Here is an 18446-nt window from a genome sequence, read left to right as displayed (position 1 = left end):
TTGCATTAAAATGCCAGGCTGCAAAAATGTACCAATTCAGTTGATGGTGGGATAATTGTGTTTTGATGCTCAAATAATCTGGAACTATTTTATGAGACTAAATGCAATGTCCTGGTTTTGACAAGAGTGTGCCATTTCAGAGTTCATTTAAAAAAATAATCATTTCTAATATATATTTTTTTTTCAGTAAAGAAAAGTAGATTCATGCTAGTAGTTGCTATGAGAATTGCTATCCAAGAAGCTAAGGGCAACATTTAAATGCCTTCCATAGGAATACAGTAGTTTTCATGATACATACTGTGTTCTGCCAATGTGGATTCCTTCACACTCATTTTAGAGATGGGGAGGCATGCACAAATATTTGAGACTTACACCAGTGGCTAAATTGTGTTCCTTCAGATCCCTACCTTGCAGTGTTAAGGTATGCAGTGATCCTTCTTTTTTCCCCTTTTTTCCCCCTTCTCTCCCTATTTTTCTTTTTCTTTTTTCCCCACTGGCATTCAAAATGGCAATAAAATGTGGAGGTGGCCATGAGCAGTGGTATGTAACATCAGTGAGGATGGTGGGCTGGATGGTACCTGCCCATAGGTGGCATGCCTTTCATTTCAAATAGAGAGCCCAGCAGTTCAGGGTCCTTTCCTGGATCTGGCCTTGCCTCCCCACATTCTTGATTTTTTTTTTTGAGCATGACAGAAAATCGAGATACTTATCTCTTTACTGTGTTGAGCTAGGGACTACTGGGCATGCTGTTTTGCTTGTGTTGGTCCTCTAGAAATGCAGAAATAAGGCACAACAAAAAAGAACATACCTAATTTGTTCTGTCTGCAGCATACAGAGCGTTCACGCAAATAAACGTTAACGGTGGCCTGCCAGCAACTCCTAGAAAGTTGTTAATTACATTCCAAGGCAGACAACCTGATGTCTTTGGCATCACGTCCTGCATGCTAACGTGTCTGAGGGCTGGCAGACCACAAGAGAGTGGAGATGTCATCTAAACCTAGGGCATCCTCACAGAGTCTGTTCAGCTGCCAGCACCTTTTCATGGCACCTCCAGTGCATGTTATCTCTGCTGACTGCAATTTAAGTAACTCCCAACAGAGAGAAGCTGTCTTTTGGGTAACACTGACCCAAATAAATCATCAGGGACTCAAAAGATCATGTCCGGTGGCTCTTGAAGTGCTGCAGGCAGCTGCTTCAGGAGAATTCAAGCAAAAACTACTGCCCATGCAGTAAGCTGCTCTGTTCTGGAGTGGTTTCTTTTGTGAAATCTCCAGGCTTGCCCCCAGTTAAACCATACAGCACTAGTCTCATGTGGAGATGCCAAAACCACCAATAAGTGTTGCTGAGCTCCTCCATCAGAAGAAAGCATGCTTGCCATCTTAGACACTTACTGAAAAATCAGGGTCTCCAATAATTTTTCCTTGAAGGGATACCTTAGAAACAAGTCATGTCCATGTGCAGTAAAGGCCCCATGAAGTCTACCTCCTAAAGACCATCCGAAGAGCTTAACTTGATTCTTAAAATATGATTCTGCTCTGAGGAGTACTGTAAACAATCTGTTATAGGAAAGACTTTATTTTTATCTCAGCAATTTTCAGAAGTATTTTCTTTGACAAGTATAAGATCAGAGACTTTTTTTCTTTTTAATAGACATAGCCTTGCACACCCAGCTTGGATTTAAAAATCAGTCTGTGTTCTTTCCTTGTTCTTTTCTTGCATACCTTCTGAAAGCAGTGATTTGCCAGGCCATCAGCTATTTTTTCACTGTTCTCTCTGTAGCCTTGTTGCAGGCTTGTTGCAGCAGTGGTTTTCTCAGCATTGCTCTGTGTCTAATCGAAGGCAACATTGCAGATGGAAGTAACTAGCACTTAGCTCATGTGTGTGAAAAAGGAGCAGAATCCATAGCTGCATTGGTCCTACAGGGTACAACTAGAAATATAAACAAAGGGAAAATGGCTTGAGATGGGCAGGTGTAAGTGGAGGAAGACAGGAGTCTGTAAGATTTGTGCTGTCTAAGCAGCACAGAGATGTTTGTGTTGTTATTCTGTCCTTTAGGTGCAGGTTTTTAAAGTGCTGTATATTTTGAATGAACACAGATTCTAATTGATAGGTGTAAATAGCAGTATGTATAAAACCCAGACTCAAAATGTATTATATATGCAAACTACTAAACTTCATCACCAAACAATGGAATAGCTAAGTGAGCATTTCTAGAGATCCCTCCAGAGACCAGAATAAAATTCTGGGGCAGACCTAGAACTTGAGCTGCAGACAGCTCAATAAGCTATGGACTGTTGCTTCCCTCTGTTCCTTGCCTCTCCTACTGCAAGTAGGATCTCCAGAGTCCTAATAGAAGAAACATCCTTCCCTGCAAGCAGAAACACTATCATGATAAACCTGGTGTACTTTACACATCTCACAGTTTTCTAGTTGTAACTTGCCGACTGAATAAGCTAACAAAGGGGTTTCTCTTCTCCAAATTGCCACATCTTTGGAGAGGTATTACAGTTTCAAGGGAAACTGAAGTTTTGTGAATGTTTTTAATTAATTTTCCCTCCTTTTGTAGGTCAGCTTTTAAAAGATATTGGAAACCCTGAACAATAACTTTGCTCGGTATTTTCTTTGTTTGTTTTTTTAATTTTTCCAAACCTTGGTGCTTTCAGCCTCCACCTGTGCAATACAGTTCTTTTAGATGTCATTTAGATTTGGAGAGATTTGGGAAATATTGAAAGAATGAGCTAATAAAGCATAAAATGGTCTGGGCTGGAAGGGACCTCTGAAGGCCATCTAGTCCAACCCTCTCTGCAGTCAGCAAGAATATCCTCAACTAGCTCAGGCTGCCCAGAGCCCTGTTGAGCCTCACTTTGAATATCTCCAGGGACTGGGGCCCCAACCACCTCCCTGGGCAACCTGTTCCGGTGTTCCATCACCCTCATAGTAAAGAACTTGTTCCTAACATCCAGTCTAAATTTGCTCTTCTCTAGTTTGAAGCCATTCTCCCTCATCCTATTCCCACAGGTCGTTGCAAACAGTCTTTCTCCATCCTTTCTGTAGGCCCCCTTCAGGTACTGGAAGGCCACTATTAGGTCTCCCGGGAGCCTTCTCTTCTCCAGGCTGAACACCCCCAGTTCCCTCAGTCTGTCCTCATAGCAGAGGTGCTCCAACACCCTGATCATTTTCATGGCCCTCCTCTGGACGTGCTCCATCAGGTCCGTGTCCTTCCTATATTGAGCGCTCCAGACCTGGATGCGGTACTCCAGGTGAGGTCTCACCAGAGCAAACTATTGTGGCAGAATCAGTGCTCTGGATCTGCTGGCAATGCATCTTTTGCAGCCCAGGATGTGATTTGCCTTCTGGGCTGCAAGCTCACGCTGTCTGCTCATGTCCAGTTTCTCATCCATCAGCGCCTCCAGTCCTTTTTCTCAAGGCCGCTTTCTAGCACCTTCTCCCCCAGCCTGCGTTGACAGTGAGGATTGTTCTGGCCTAGGTGCAGAACCCTGCACTTGCTGATGTTGAACCTCATGAGGTTCACCTGTGCCCACCTCTCCAGCTTGTTTCCTCAGCCTATTGGAAATATGGCATTGTGTTAGTTTTGCCACACTTGTAATTTATGCCAGTTAAACCCTTGTTTTATCATCTATTACTAACTTCTAGGCTTCTGTTTGCACCTACCATCTGTGACAAGCATTTCATTGTACACGGAGGGGGGAAAAAAATTGATTTTACTTCCTTTTACCGTACCCAAGAAAAGGAAAAGGAGATTTGCAAATGATAAATGGGGAAGTTGACTAGCTAACTAATAAAGATTTGTCTTAATCAAGTATGATTTGTCAGAACAGGAGCGCACTGGGGTCAGGGCACACGCAATGAATAATACAGCATTCGCTGGAGAAAAGGACCAGGCAAAAGGCCTCATAAATATGCTGCGATTACCCATTGCTAATTCGTATTCAAAGAATGAGTTGCACTGAAGCCAGCTTCGAGGTTGCTGAGCTGTTCACCTGCTTTGAGGGCTTTCTGGTGTTTAAGAAACTTTTTTTTTTCCCATGTATATATCTATATATATGCTGTTTTCAGAATGCTTTATTTTCGTACTGACTGCTACCCTTTTTGGTCAACGATTTTAAGCATTATTTTTTAATCATCCTCTAGGTTTTGCTGTATTTTTGTGATGTCTGGATGCTATGTTAGCTCTATTTTCTGTTGTTTAAATATGTATGTGAATACAGCAGGAGATGGTTCCATTCACATTTAAAATGAATTGTTGAATGGTGCAAGAAAGGTTAAAACACTCTTCAGCTCTATGGCAGTATTATAGATCAAACAAGCATGGACTTTTTGCTTGTGTTGCCAGCTTTCCTGACTTTCTAATCTGCCTGTGGATTCAGGATAAACCTGGTACATCAAGATGTTAGGGAAAACCAGAACAAACTCAAATGCCATTTTATTTGGCTCTGGCTTTGTTGTCAGGTGTTGACATCGGTTTTTTTTGCTTCAAGGAGTAATTTCTCAGGTGGTAACAAGTGAAGGATATACTATTCTCACAGGTTTTCTGGTGTCCAGCAGCTAAGATGCTGCAAAGAATCTCGTTCCTCTTGATAAGTTTCAGCTACATAAATGGATCGTGAAGAACTAGCAGATTCTGTTCTTCATCTTTGTACTGTTTAAATGTTGTGTCTGGTGGTTTTGTGTAGTCACATCAGTTTGAAAAAAATATTTGGCTGCACACATTGATTTTTAAAAATGTATTTCAACATTTCAAAACAGTTTCTTCTCTTTTGAAAACCTAATGTAACTTTGTTTTCTGTTTGCTAGTTGGCTAATAGTCTGTCTCATCTAGTTTGTGCTCAAGTCCGTCTTGAAGTGCATTTATTGCTTTGAGGATAAGTCAACTATAAAGGTAGAGCCAACTTCACAAGGCTTGAGCTGCTGAATGCAGGAGTCTAAATTGCCAACTCTCTGCCTAGACAATTTAAGGTTTTTAAATAACCAGTACTACAGAATCCAAAGTAATTATTTACACTGCTTTGAGTTTATAACAAAATTAGTAGATGGGGCACCATTTTTGATTAAATTATGACTATGAATCCAGCCTTAGATGGATTTGCAGGATTCAAGGATTACTGATGTGTCACCTCAGTCCGTTTGGAGTCAGGTTTAATTGAGTGATGGTTTGTGGGTCAGGTTTTAGAGGATGTGCTTCTGCAATTAATTTAGATGGAATCAGGATTGGTACACTAAATTGCTTTCAGAAAAGTTTGACGTTGGCAGTCTTGTAATGAAGCATCATCCACTCCCTGAACCAAGCTCAGAACAAGCAGGGACTTCTTCCAACTTGACAGCACTTAAGGTAATAGGAAAAGAAGGGTTCTGAGGGTTGCTTCTCAACTTCACTTACATAAGTGATTGAAACAAGGGTAGCAAGTTGTTTGCTTACTGATGCACCAAGCAAAGATTTCTTGGTCTTTAGAACTTAATTGAAGGAAGAGCGGCAAGGAAAGAAGATGTACAGGGAGGAATTTGAAGCAGATGAGCACTGCTGAGCTGGTGCATGGCTAGAACAATGGCTGGACTTCAATGTAGAGAAGCACTCAGGAGAATCAAAGTCTGCCACCTCCTGTGAATATTGCTGTGAGGATGTTACTAAAGGAGCTCAGATAGATGGGTGATGGGAGTAGACAGGAGGGGAAAAAAAAACATCACTTAGTGAGAAATGAGTAGTTTTATACCAGCAGATTGATGTAAGTTAGGATTTCAGAAAAGGTATGAAACCTTAGAAAGAGAAAAGGCTACTGGAGGTGAAGTTACTGGGTCTGTCATATATCATCTTTCTCCTGTCTTTTTGCTATGTTCTTCTAATTCATCTGCCTTTTTTTTTTCTCCCTGCGGAAGGACAGCATAGGCCTGGACCATGGGAGGTGTTGGTTATTAAATGCTGCCAGTTTGTTCTTAAAGGCATGTGGCATCTTCCTCAAATACTTTTTGTTCCTTATTTTGAACAAAGCACAAAGCCTGAATTCTGATTAGGTGTTCTGGATGTTTTTTTCTTTCTGGTTTCCCTGACCTCAAGATCAGCAGACCCCTTTTGCTGTTGACCAATGAAAATAATTTCATGAACATCCAATATAGCTTATAGGGACCTTTTCCAGTTGAAAAATGTTTGTGTTTTAAACTTGGGAGACATCTTAGACTTTGGAGGATTAGGAGGTATTTTAAGGTGGTTTGGTTTTTTTTTGCTTTCACAGTGAGACTGGGTGAATTCTTTTATCCTCTCTTGCAACTGAACTTCTGCCAGCTCTGGAAGTGTTGTGTCCTCAATGTATGCCATTGATTGTCACTACTTTCTACCTCTCCAGCATTTGCTTCTCCTGAAGAAGCCAAGTAGTCCCTATAGCATGTAGCTAATTTTTATTTCATTGTGTTAAGTGACCACTTAACAGCACACAGATTAACTTTTCTCTGGCAGGTTCTTGAGGCATTTGAGCACCAGTGAAATGTGGGAGCTGTTCTGTTAATGCTCTACAAATTTTCTCTCTGTTGGCTTATAGCCATTATATTATCCTTCATTTATCTGCATTAATCTGCACTCGACATTTAATGACTTTAATGATCTAAATCCTCCTGTCTCTAATTATATTGGCTGTTCACTGTAAATATATATCAACTGTGAACTTGTGAAATTATAGGACTTTTACCTGTGTCCCTGCACTTAAAGATGTCATCACTTACTTTATTAACTTTCTGCTGTTAGAAGCATAAAGCATTTGACTCAGCCCTGAATTCTTCTATGTCCTGCAACATATATTTTCCAAGTTTGTAAATCTGCTTGCTGTCACCTCTGAACAGCTAACTTTTAATGCTTTTCTAGCCCTTTTCCCCCCAGAAACTGGTGTGGATGGTTTCTCTTCTTCTTCTATAAGCCAAACATTTAACCTGTCCAAAAATGGAGTGACTTTTGGAAAAGAAGTGTCCTAGGCTTAAATATGTTTTACTGAGTTTCTGCCTGTGTCAGCATAGTTCTTCTTCCATAATCTTTTAGCTATGTCTGAAGAGCATGAGATACGTGTGTACCAAGGCAACAGGGAGCTGTGCTCCCCAAATGGCTTTATGCAGTGCTGAGGATCTCACAGCAGAAGTGTTCTCCACTCCTACCCTGATGCCTTCTCTCTTTGAGTTTATTTCATGAGTCTGTAGAACAGACATCATGATTTTTAATGTGATCTTCTGCTTTTCCCAGTGTAAATTAGTTTGTCTTTTCTCATCTCTTATTACATAGCTCAGACACATGCATTGTATGTATGAGATTGGGCAAATGTTACTTTGAGACATCCTCTCCATGGTTTGGTTGTTTTTAAGCTTTTTGTTGTTTGTTTGTTTTACATTTGAAACTATATCAAGATATCTGCTGCCTCTTAGGGAATGTGTTTTTCTAAGAAAAATGAAAATTGGTGACTTTGTCTTCAAAATTCATTAAAATGTGTGTGTGTTTATCCAAAAAGCTTGGAGAGGCTCATTCCATATCATCCCTATCTCTTGAGTGAATATATTAGTCATTGTTAAAGAGAAGGGGGGGGAAAAAGTATTATTGACTTGAATGATTAGCAAACACTCCTTCAGAATCAGTTTAGCTGATAAAGGAAATAAATACTTAAATGGCTGGAGGCAGAAAAAAAGGAAAAGAAAAACCAATGAAGCACAACTTACTTTGCATCCTTGCTATGTGTGTACGCATTAAAAATCAAGCTTTGTGGAACATCTATTAATTATGATTTGCACATGCAATAAATACAGCATATAGGTTACAGGCAAATTCAAAAGGGCATGTTCAGGAATGTAAAGGATTGCTAGAAGCAATAATGGGTTTTTTTGAGTTTTAACTCAGTACAGAAGTTGAAGACCATGTGCTTGTTTTTGCACACATGGAAGAGAAGGAAAACACAAGGGGCAATGGGTGCAAGTTACTCCTGAGGAGATTCCAATTGGAATCCTGAAAAAAGATTTCTCCCAATCAGTACAGTGAGACATAGAAACAATCTCCCAAGAGAAGCAGTGGATTCCCCTGCACTGGTCATTTTTAAGACTCAGCTTGACAAGGCCTTGGGTCATCTCATTTAAACTATCCTATCACCTAGAAAGGTTGGACCAGAGACCCTTCCAACCTGGCATTCTGTGACATGAAGTGGGAGGTTGGGGTTGCATTTCATGGGGTTTTGGGGTTTTGGTTTTTCCTCAGTTGGGAAAGTATCTTCATTCTTCTATTTTGTTTCAGTGCTTTGGCATTAGAAATGCTATCTTTTTTGGCAAATACTCAGTCTCAGAGAATCAGGCACCATTCATGTTGGACCTACATGAGAGCAGTATTCAGCATTCAGTGCTGAAGGGGTTGTTCAAACACCTTTAAGTTAGAATTTTTAAGGCTTTAAGGCTGATTCTTGTTAATACTAAGTTATGTACTTTTTCCCTCCAGATTTTCTTTTTCTGTTCACCACAACATTGTTTAAAATGGAGATAATTGAATATTCCTGCCCCCTGTCAGTGTATGGATAATAATGATGTAAATGCTTCCACCCTTCTGCTTCTCATAGTGTAGCTGTAATTTTGACACATAATTTTATGCCTCTCCTTGGGAGTTTCCATTAGAAGAGGCAGCACCATGCAGCCTTTTGTTAGGCCTTGGGGACTGCACTGTACTGAACACTGTCTGTACATATGGGCTAAAAGGATGGGATAATTCCCAAATAATCGATGTTGTTAAGATTCTGTGGAAATAACACCATTACTGGCAACATGCAACACCCTTCAGTTTGCCTACTGGTCTTAATTCATGCATCTGCACTACTGTATGTCTTAGAAACCTGACCTTTTCACATAACCATAGTAGCATTGTTGATGATTTGCATTATAAGTAGTCCGGAAAGATCTATACAGCGCTGTAGCACTAGAAGCATGATCCTGCTACATAGGTGAAGGTTTTAACTGGCAGGAAAACATCAGAGTCCTGGAGAAACTTGAAAAATAATAGCAATCAGATAACAATGGTAACAAGCTTGTAATTAGCTGTGCTGTGGGCTAATGTTACTTTTTTTTTTCCAGTCCCAGGCACCTTCAGTTGCAAACCAAGTGAGGCAGCATGTCTTCCTATCATTTATAAGTGCATTTTCTTTATTTATTAATGTTTTCATTTGGCTGGCTTGACCTTCCAGCTAAAAATCAAGTTTCACTGTCATCAGTGAATTTTCTGAGTAGAGTGAGGATATGAAGAGGATGTGTGGATAAAGGTGTCAATTTATGTTTGCAAACTTACTGTGAGATTATGTTACCTCTGTTACGTCTCTTTGTTCAAACTTATGTTGTTATTTTAGCCCAAAAAAGGCCAAAGATCATCAACTAAAGTGCATGTAGAGTAAAGCTGCTCCTGTAAAATTGATGATCCATCCAATTATTTATCGATAGAGGCTGCAAGGAAGAAATGCAACTATCTCAGTTCTCAGACCCCTCTGCTAGGTTGAACTTCATGGCTGAAGGTTTAATCCCTAAGTGTCATATCAACAATTCATTCTGTGATATCCTGGCTGACATGCTCTCCTTCCTTATTTATTGATGTCTTCAGTCATTGACAATGAGAGGAAAATACACTATTCGTCAAAGTGATGGTGTTTTACCCTCACTTACAGTTGATGCTGCTGTCACACTGATGGTTGGAAAATAAACTCAATCATTATAAAAAGCTAAGAGTGTGAACTTGCCAGTGACAGGAAGAAGATGAAAAAAATAAAACCCACAGTAATGTGCTTAAAATTGGGGTAATAAAAATAGAACTGTTTCCTATAAAGACATCTTTTGAGCTTTGTGAGGTACCAAGCCATTTTAGCCATGTAGAGTTATTCCATTGGTGAACAAATCTACTCCTCACACTCCACTATGTCTGTGCAAACGTATGTGTGATTTTTGTCAGTGGAATGCAAGTTATCATTTCACCTCACACTGCTTGCTTAGTAATTTGTTGATTTTATTTTAGAGGATTTTGCTTTGGTTTATCTCCCCAGATTACATTGACTGCATGTACATGTTTGTGTATTATGGTATTTTGAGTGGTTGGATGAGGAATAAGCCCAGTATAGTTTCATCTAGTAATTCCTTTGACATGCAAACATAGGCAAAGCTCTCTTGAAACACTTTCTTAGGCTACCATGTGTGTAGCTGTAGTGCACCTTACAGCTTTAACTCAATAACCGCATATCTTACCACATTTCACCTTTGGGAGGCATTGTATATACAGCTAAAAGTAAAGAGCAGCAAGCCAAGAGGGACAAGATAGCATAATGAGGATGTCAATTTGTGGTCAGATATCTGAGGAAATATTTATCTTACTTGTACTGTACTTGGCAACAAATAGAGAAATATATATGTAATGAATTTCCTTAGACTTTATCTGGCAGAGCGTGTGCCCTCTGCTAAATGGATTTGGGGGGGGAAAAATGCTCATCTCAGATTTTTGAAGTCTGAGGTGATTGGGTTTTGTTTCCTGAAAATGAACTGCATCTATTAAAACCCACAAGAATAGTCATGTTTGCTCCACTAACAATTCTGAATGATCAGTTTTCTTGAAGTTCTTCAAATAATTACATTTTAAGATCCCCCTCATTCACCAGAAGGAAAGCAAGGCATGATTTTTGTTGTTTATGACAAAAATATAAATAACTTTTTTATAGTCTTACTCAATTTTGTTGTGTATCTCTGGCAAACTAGCTAAGTAACCTAAATGAATGTGGACAAAAATGCTGGCTGTCTCACACGTGTTGTGTGTCCTGAGGCAAGCTACAGCTGCTCCAGTTCCTTGTGCCTGTTTCCCCATCTGTAAAATGGAAATGATTTAACTTATTTTTCTCCTTCAGGGAAGTACAGGGAGGGTTTCTTAATGTTTCTGTAGAACTTTGAAGATTAGAATCTCTTCTCTCTACTTGCTGCTTAAATTTCGGTGTTAGAGGAGCATTTAACTGAAGCTGTTTGAAGAGTAAAGTTTTGGCATCTTGTGTTTTCTTTGTACCATATCTTGAGGCCTCTCTACTATAATTTTGCAATCCTTGGTTCAGCAGGAAGCTGTGGAAGCAAACAACCCCTGTGTAAACAAATGGTGATGACATTAGATTAATGTATATATCTGCTATTGAAAACAGCAAGAGATCCATTACAGCATATCTCTAAGCTTGCCAGAAGTAGTCCATGGTGGAGCAAAGCAGACACCTGCAACTGGGTTTAACCTGAAATAGCTTTTATTTAAGTATTGTTAGTAAGTGCTGAGAGGCACAGAGAGAGTCGATTTCTTCTAATATGACTTCTCTCAGTCTTCAGAGGTCTAAGGATGGCTGGTGATTAAGCAAAGGCTTCCTGACTTCCTTTAAAAGTGAAATTATGGAGTGTGCATCAAGTCTGAAAAACTAGCACTCAGAGCAAGCCTGAAAGTCTTCTTGCTTTTGTTTCATAGGATCACCATCTTTGGAGGTGTTAAAAAAACCCATGTGGACATGGCACCTACGGGCATGGTTTAATGGCCATGGTGGCATTAGGTTGATGGTTGGACTCGATGATCTTGGAGGTCTTTTCCAACCAAAACAATTCTATGAATCTATGAGTTTCCAGGGCTAGGCACCACGAATAATTACAGGGGGACAGCTTCTCTTTTGGTTGAGCCTCTTCAGTTTTACGTTGCTCGACAAATTTAGTGTAATGATGTCTTCCTATTTGCAGTTAGGTGTGATGAGGCCATCATGTGTATTAAATGCCATTGTTACAATCTAATCTGGCATTTTTAGGCCTTACAGTCATAAACTATATTTTTATTATTTTTGTTTTTTTAATGCAGAGCAGATTGGACAAGAGATGCTGGAAAACCTCAGCCATGACAGAGAAAAGATCCAGCGTGCTCGGGAGAGGGTAAGTTTGATAATAAATAATTGCGGGTCTCAGATTGTCTTTGCTTTGAGCATGCAAAAATAATCAGGCATATTGATCAGTTTTGTATAAATCAGCTGCTGTTGTGAGGCATAATCACCATCTGCAATGAACCACTTAAAAAATGTTTTGTGTAGGCACAATCCTGCAAGGCCTCTTCTACTAGGAGTCATGCTGAAGTCACCAAATCTGCTGTTGGAAGCAAGCTTTCTGTTACTAATGTCATAGTTGGGTCAATTTTCTGTCCTTAGAAGGGTTTGTTTTAGTGTCCATTGCAAGGACTTCTTGGACTCTGTGAGTTCAGTGTCATGGCTGATCTTCTAATAGTTGATCAACTGTACTCTTTGTAGCTGCAAATGCTAATAATTGTCTCCTTAGCCAATTCTGTGTCAAAGTACTGCTGCTCTGTCACTGCAGTCAGGATAAGTTGTCTATGTAATTTTAGGCTTAAGTTGACTCCATAGGGATCAATTCTACTCTGTAGAGTTAATTAAGATAATCAGAAGCCCATCCCACACATACAGCTTCTTTGAATGTCAGTCTAAGAAATTTGACTTCTCTGGTTCTGGTTTTTGCTCACAGAATCAGGAGTGACTGCACCTGTGAATAGCTGTCTATCACATGTTGATCAGATAATTTATTTGGTGTCCAATTTTGCCAAGGCCTCTAGCTGACCAATTCCACTTAAGAAAACTCCTTTATCTGTCCCAGGGAGTTTCTTTGCCTGGATAGCTTCAATTGGTAAAGCTGCATATGACAGCTTGAATGAGGCATTTTTTGTCTGTTGTACCACTTGCTTCCCAAAGTCCTGTGCATTAGCTACTCTAAAACGTTAACTATAACTAAATCATTGAATGTAAGTAAGGATTGTGAGCATTTACCAAGTGTCCTTCAGGCAGCTTCATGTCTTAATTCACCTCCACTCCTCACATGGCTAGTGACTGCTGAGTCTGAGATGATTTTCTGTTTCTAGCTGGACAGGTAAAACCTCACCAATGGAGATGAATAGTGTGCTGACCCTACAAATCCTCTGGAAAGAAAGAGAGTGTAGTTCCAGTGACTATGTGTACACATGGTTTGTAGCACAACTTTTTCCTTTTCTGTGCTTTCCACTAGAAGAGCAAATTTCTGTAATGGCAAATTTGTGAGCTTCAAGGAGCAAGAGTAAAACCAAGGGTGTTCTGGGAAAGTACACTCCATCACTGTGAGGTGAAAGACCTCTTGTCACAAATTGAAGATCTCGAATTCCAAGTTCTTATAATATGCCACTTAAAACACTTTATTTGTGGAATTCAGATTTCTCATGCTCAGATGTATAGTCAGGGATGATCTTGGACTACTTGGGCAGTTTTCCATTTTCTGGGCATTTCTTAAAGGCCAGGACAGAGGAAGCTCTGTCAGTGCCCAATAGCTCTACCCTGAATTGATGGCATTATTATTATTATTAGCCAGGGAACAAACTTGTCTTCCGAAAGTCAAATGTCAGCTTGAGTTGTGATGGCCAGTTGATGGCCTTACAAACAAAATTTAAATGAGTTAATGTCTCACTCATTTGGTTAAATGTGCATATAAGAATTTTCCTGTATGCAGAGTAATTTTTTTTCCCTTGTTTTTTTTTTTTTTTTTAACCCAAAGAGGAGGGATGAAAGTTCTGCTACAAGCCAGACAGGTTAAATGAACTATACAGGTCTCTTGAAGATGCAGCATTTTCAGGAAAACCTCTAATCAAAATACGTCTAAGGCAGGCAAGATATCAATATCAGCATCTTGCTCATCTGCCTGCCTTATTCTTAATTGTATCTTTTAAAAGCTTTCTCAAATGCTGTGTAGATTTGCCATAGAATAGAATAGACAAGGTTGGAAGAGACCTTCAAGCTCATCATGTCCAACCTATCATCCAACACCACCTAATCAACTAAACCATGCCACCAATCACCCCATCCATTCTCTTCCTAAACACCTCCAGTAATGGTGACTCCACCATCTCCCCAGGCAGCCCATTCCAATAGCCAATCACTCTCTCTGTGTAGAACTTCGTCCTAACCTCCAGCCTAAACCTCCCCTGGCACAGCTTGAGACTGTGTCCTCTTATTCTTGTGCTGGTTGCCTGGGAGAAGAGACCAACCTCTGCCTGTCTACAACTTCCCTTCAGGTAGTTGTAGAGAGTGATAAGGTCACCCCTGAGTCTCTTTTTCTCCAGGCTAAGCAGCCCCAGATCCCTCAGTCTCTCCTCATAGGGCTTGTGTTCCAAACCCCTCACCAACTTTGTTGCCCTTCTCTGGACACCTTCCAGCAAGTCAACATCCTTCCTAAACTGAGGGGCCCAGAACTGGACACAGTACTCAAGGTGCAGCCTAACCAGTGTGGTGTACAGGGGCAGAATGACCTCCCTGCTCCTGCTGGCCACACTGTTCCTGATGCAGGCCAGGATGCCATTGGCCCTCCTGGCTTCCTGGGCACACTGTAGGCTCATGTTCAGCCTGCCATCAACCAGTACCCCTAGGTCCCTCTCTGCCTGGCCGCTCTCCAGCCACTCTGACCCCAGCCTGTAGCACTGCTATTTGATATTAGCATTGCTAATATCGAAGCATATTTCAAAATGTTTTCACTACAGCAGGTCAGTGAAACTAGGCAGTGCCATCATAAGCCATTTATCAGATTTACATGCTACCCATTCTTTGACTTCTGCAGTACACTGGTATTGACAAAAAAAAAAGAGAAAAGAAAAAAACAATGGAAGGACTACAATCAGATGTTTCAGTTTTAAATAAAAACAAACTTGCAGTATGAAACTCTTTATGTTGGTTTTTTTCTGCCAGTGCAGGAAGAAAAGGGGGTTTTTTTTTAGTGTTCTCTTGGGAGGCAGCTAGAGCTCTTCCAACAATGTGTGTACGTGTTTGTTTCTTTCTTAATATTTCTTTCTCTTATTTTGTGGATTATTATTTTTTATTACCATAAAAATATGAGGTCGTCTTGCTTAGAGGAGTTTGTCAAACCTCTAAGATTCAGCTTTCCCTTCCCAACTATCAGTACTGATTCTAGCTGTCAGGTAGAAACCTGCAGCAAGAGTGGAAAGTTAGGATCAAACACACAATGGTAAAAAGGAGAGAGTTACTTTCCTGTGAAAAGGGAGGAGAAGCCCCAAGTGTTAAATGCATCTTTATGAATAATAAAAGACCAATGTAAAGCACACATTTGTACTTCAGATTCCCTTCTAGCATAGAAAATAAGTTGGCTTTTTAATGAGCCTTTTAAAAAATGTGACTCTCTTCCTTGTGTTACTTGTGTCAAACTGGGCTAAACTGCTTTTCTAGAGCTTGAATTGTCTAGGTGAGTCAGGAAAAAATGAGAGAATGGCCTCCCTGGAATAGAATGCTCATCTTTGTTCCATCATAGCACAAAATGACAGAGATCTGAGAGTCAGTGCAAACCTTCCCACTGAACACGATGTTGCTAAGAGCAAGTCCTGGTTGGTGTTATCCAGTCCTAGCTTATGCTTGGCATTTTCTTAATACCCCTTCAGTAACAAGGAGAGAATTTATGCAAAAACAAAAAAAGGTTGTTTCATTGACTGTGCTGCTGATTTCAGTGACAAATATTACATCTGGCTGCAAATATTTGCCATGTTGAGCTTCAGAATAGAAACTGGTTTTAATATTGCTGCTGTGAATACGTTCAAGATCTAATACTGGTTTGTTATGGTGAGGGTGATTTGTCTTTGGAAGATTGCCACTTTCCTTGGCAGTCTTCCTCTTTTGATGGATTTGTTACACAGGATACATTTTGTCTTTGACGACAAAGTTTCTTTAGTAAGAAGTCAGTAAGTCAGGTAATCCTTTTAATCTGATTTGATAATGAAGAAGTAAATAACTCGGCTTTCAGAGGAAAAAGAATGTTTTCATGTATATACACACAGCTGTGTTTTGAGCCATGTCAGAAACTGTGATCCCTGCTATTTCATAACTGCCACTCATTACATCATCATTAACAGTAGATGCTGATGTCCCACTGTCTTTCAAGACCTCTAAAAAAGTCCAAAGATGTCTCTCTTTCACCTCTCAGTAGCAAAAGAGGCAACAGGGTTGTTAGTCAGTTCTTGCTGTTCACTTCCTTACTAGACATCATTGTGTGAAAAACTAATAAACACAAAAAATGGAAGGCAGGTTTTAATACCTTGTAATGTGAAGTTAATGTGCTTCATAATTTTTCATCTTTCCAGTTCCTTTTTTTGATTCAGTTTTGCTTGTACCTATTTTGCAAGGTTTTAGACAGCTGTAGAACAAGTCAGCTAATTAAGTTTAGCTGTAAAGGTAGGTTTCCTGTGTCCCAATAGACCACTAAAAATGTTATTTTCAGCAAGCATGTGATCATTATATGCAAAAATATGTATTGTGCAGCTGTGCCTTATGTAGATGCTGCATACTGTTCACACAGTACTTGGACATCCATCCCAGTTGTGGCTACTGTAAGGTCAGGAGAAGTTTTGTATTTAAGGGACAGTATATGGATGTTTCCTTCATGCAGAATGAGTGAAAAGACATTGTTCTATATGACTGCCTTTTCTTTAACCTACTGTCCTTGTAAAGGACCTGGGTTCCATTTTTATGTAAGTGAAAACCAAACAAAGCATTCTAAATTTCAGAGCTTCTATGGCATTTTTACATGAGGGTTTGTTGTGGACTAATCCCAAAACTGACTGACTCAAATGACAGTATAATTATCTGCCCTCTGTACAGAATGGAGTTACATATGCCTTTTACCTTTAATGGGACTCTTTTCTTCCTAGCTTAGAGAAACCGATGCAAACCTGGGGAAGAGTTCCAGGATTTTGACGGGAATGTTGCGAAGGTAAGGCCAAGGTAGGGACACTTCTGATCTTTGTCTTTTTCTTCCTCTCTTCCTCCATGCCTTATCTTTAGTTTTCATTTAACCTCAGCATTTTGCTGACATACCTGACTTCTGTACATGGGCTGCTATGTAGAATAACTTCTAATGAATGCTGGTAGTAAAGCAGGCATAGTTATATAGAAGGCTTTATCACAGCTATGGAAAGAGTTGTCTGTAACTTGAGGGGTTAACCCTTAGTCATTTCTCATCTTAGTTTCTTTGTATTTAGGAAGCTTTTGTGGATTTAGAAGGGTTTTTTGTGTTTAATGATGATTTCCTGTGTTCCTTATACTTGAATGGTTTTGGTTCTTTCAGGGGTTATTAACTGTTAGATTTTTAGGTGAGGAAGTTTGTAAATATTTTGGGGCAGCATAAATATGGAACAAAGGTCTTCTGAGTAGATGGGGCAGACGTGTTGTCAAACCTTGTGGTTTTAGCATGGTTCCAATATTATGAAAATTGTCCCTGGGATAAAGCTGAGGTGATGGTGAGACACTGGAACAGGTTGCCCAGGGAGGTGGTGGAAGCCCCATCCCTGGAGGTTTTTAAGGCCAGGCTGGATGTGGCTCTGGACAACCTGATCTAGTGTGAGGTGTCCCTGGACATGTCAGGGGGGTTGGAACTAGATGATCCTTGAGGTCCCTTCCAACCCTAACAATTCTGTGATTCTATGATACAGAAAGGTAAATTTTGCAACATGCTAAAATCCTATGTAGAACTGCAGGAAGGGAGTTGTCCAGTGATTGCTCACCCACCTTAAGTTTACATTAGTACCTTCCCAGGCTTTTTTTTAGATTAGTGGTATCTCTGGGTATGTTCTTTACCCAGTGAAATGACACCTGAGCTTCTCTTTGTCGTCCTTATTACTTCAGCTATTCAGCTTCCTAAAGAGGAAAAGCATCCATCCCTCTGGTAGATGGTGTCAGGTGCTATGAAAATACAGTTTTAAAGGAGTTTAGAGCATGCTCAGAAGTGTTCAGTATGAAATTGCCCTTTCCATGTGCCTTTGTGTTGCGTAAAGACTTGATGGGGTGCATAAAGACTTGATGGGGTGCTTGGTGCCATGGTTTAGTTGTTTAGGTGGGTTGGATTGGTTGATGGGTTGGACGGGATGATCTTGAATGTCTCTTCTAACCTGGTCTGGTCTGGTCTAATCTATTCTATTCTATATTTGCTTAATGAACTTTTCCTATTAAAAAAAAAAAAGGTAGTTTTAGCAGAGTATTTGATTTATCACTTGGCTTGGAGACTATCAAAACTGGAATTTAATGAGTTGTTCTTTAGTCTGTTCAGAAAAATGTCTTTGTTAGTTCCTTGTATACCCAGCTGACAAAGGTGCAAATGACCGAACCTCTTGCCTGCGTTCCACAGATTTCTTACAACTGCAACTGCAAACCGTAACATATAAAATTCTCTGATTAAGAGTAATATGTAAATGACACAAGCTAAATTCAAAATCCATGGAGAAAGGAAGTGGCAATTGAAAGGGATGGTTCAGTGCCTGTAGACAATCAAAATAAACTGTACCAAAAAAAAAAAAAAAGATGAAGTAAAGAAAAGACACAACCAAACCCAAGTCTCCCCAGGAAGGGCTCTGCGACATGAGC

The 18446-nt window shown here is 39.9% G+C and overlaps 1 protein-coding gene across 4 annotated transcripts in view; it reads left to right on the top strand.

Moving 5' to 3' along the window:
- Window positions 1-18446, top strand: part of VTI1A (vesicle transport through interaction with t-SNAREs 1A) — a 291318-nt gene that overhangs the window by 169179 nt on the left and 103693 nt on the right. For 2 of the 4 annotated variants that reach the window (XM_054163882.1, XM_054163881.1), the window contains 2 exons: window positions 11864-11934; window positions 16739-16800. In XM_054163882.1, coding sequence (XP_054019857.1) covers window positions 11864-11934; window positions 16739-16800 — 133 coding nt within the window. Of the gene's footprint in view, window positions 1-11863; window positions 11935-16738; window positions 16812-18446 lie in introns of all 4 variants that reach the window. The other 2 variants (XM_054163884.1, XM_054163883.1) reach the window with 1 other exon arrangement.

The sequence above is a fragment of the Dryobates pubescens genome, chromosome 8 (genome assembly GCF_014839835.1).
Source record: "Dryobates pubescens isolate bDryPub1 chromosome 8, bDryPub1.pri, whole genome shotgun sequence".
NCBI classification, from domain to species: Eukaryota; Metazoa; Chordata; class Aves; order Piciformes; family Picidae; genus Dryobates; species Dryobates pubescens.
Note: the sequence above shows the minus strand (reverse complement) of the source record. Positions and strands in the feature narration are given on the sequence as shown.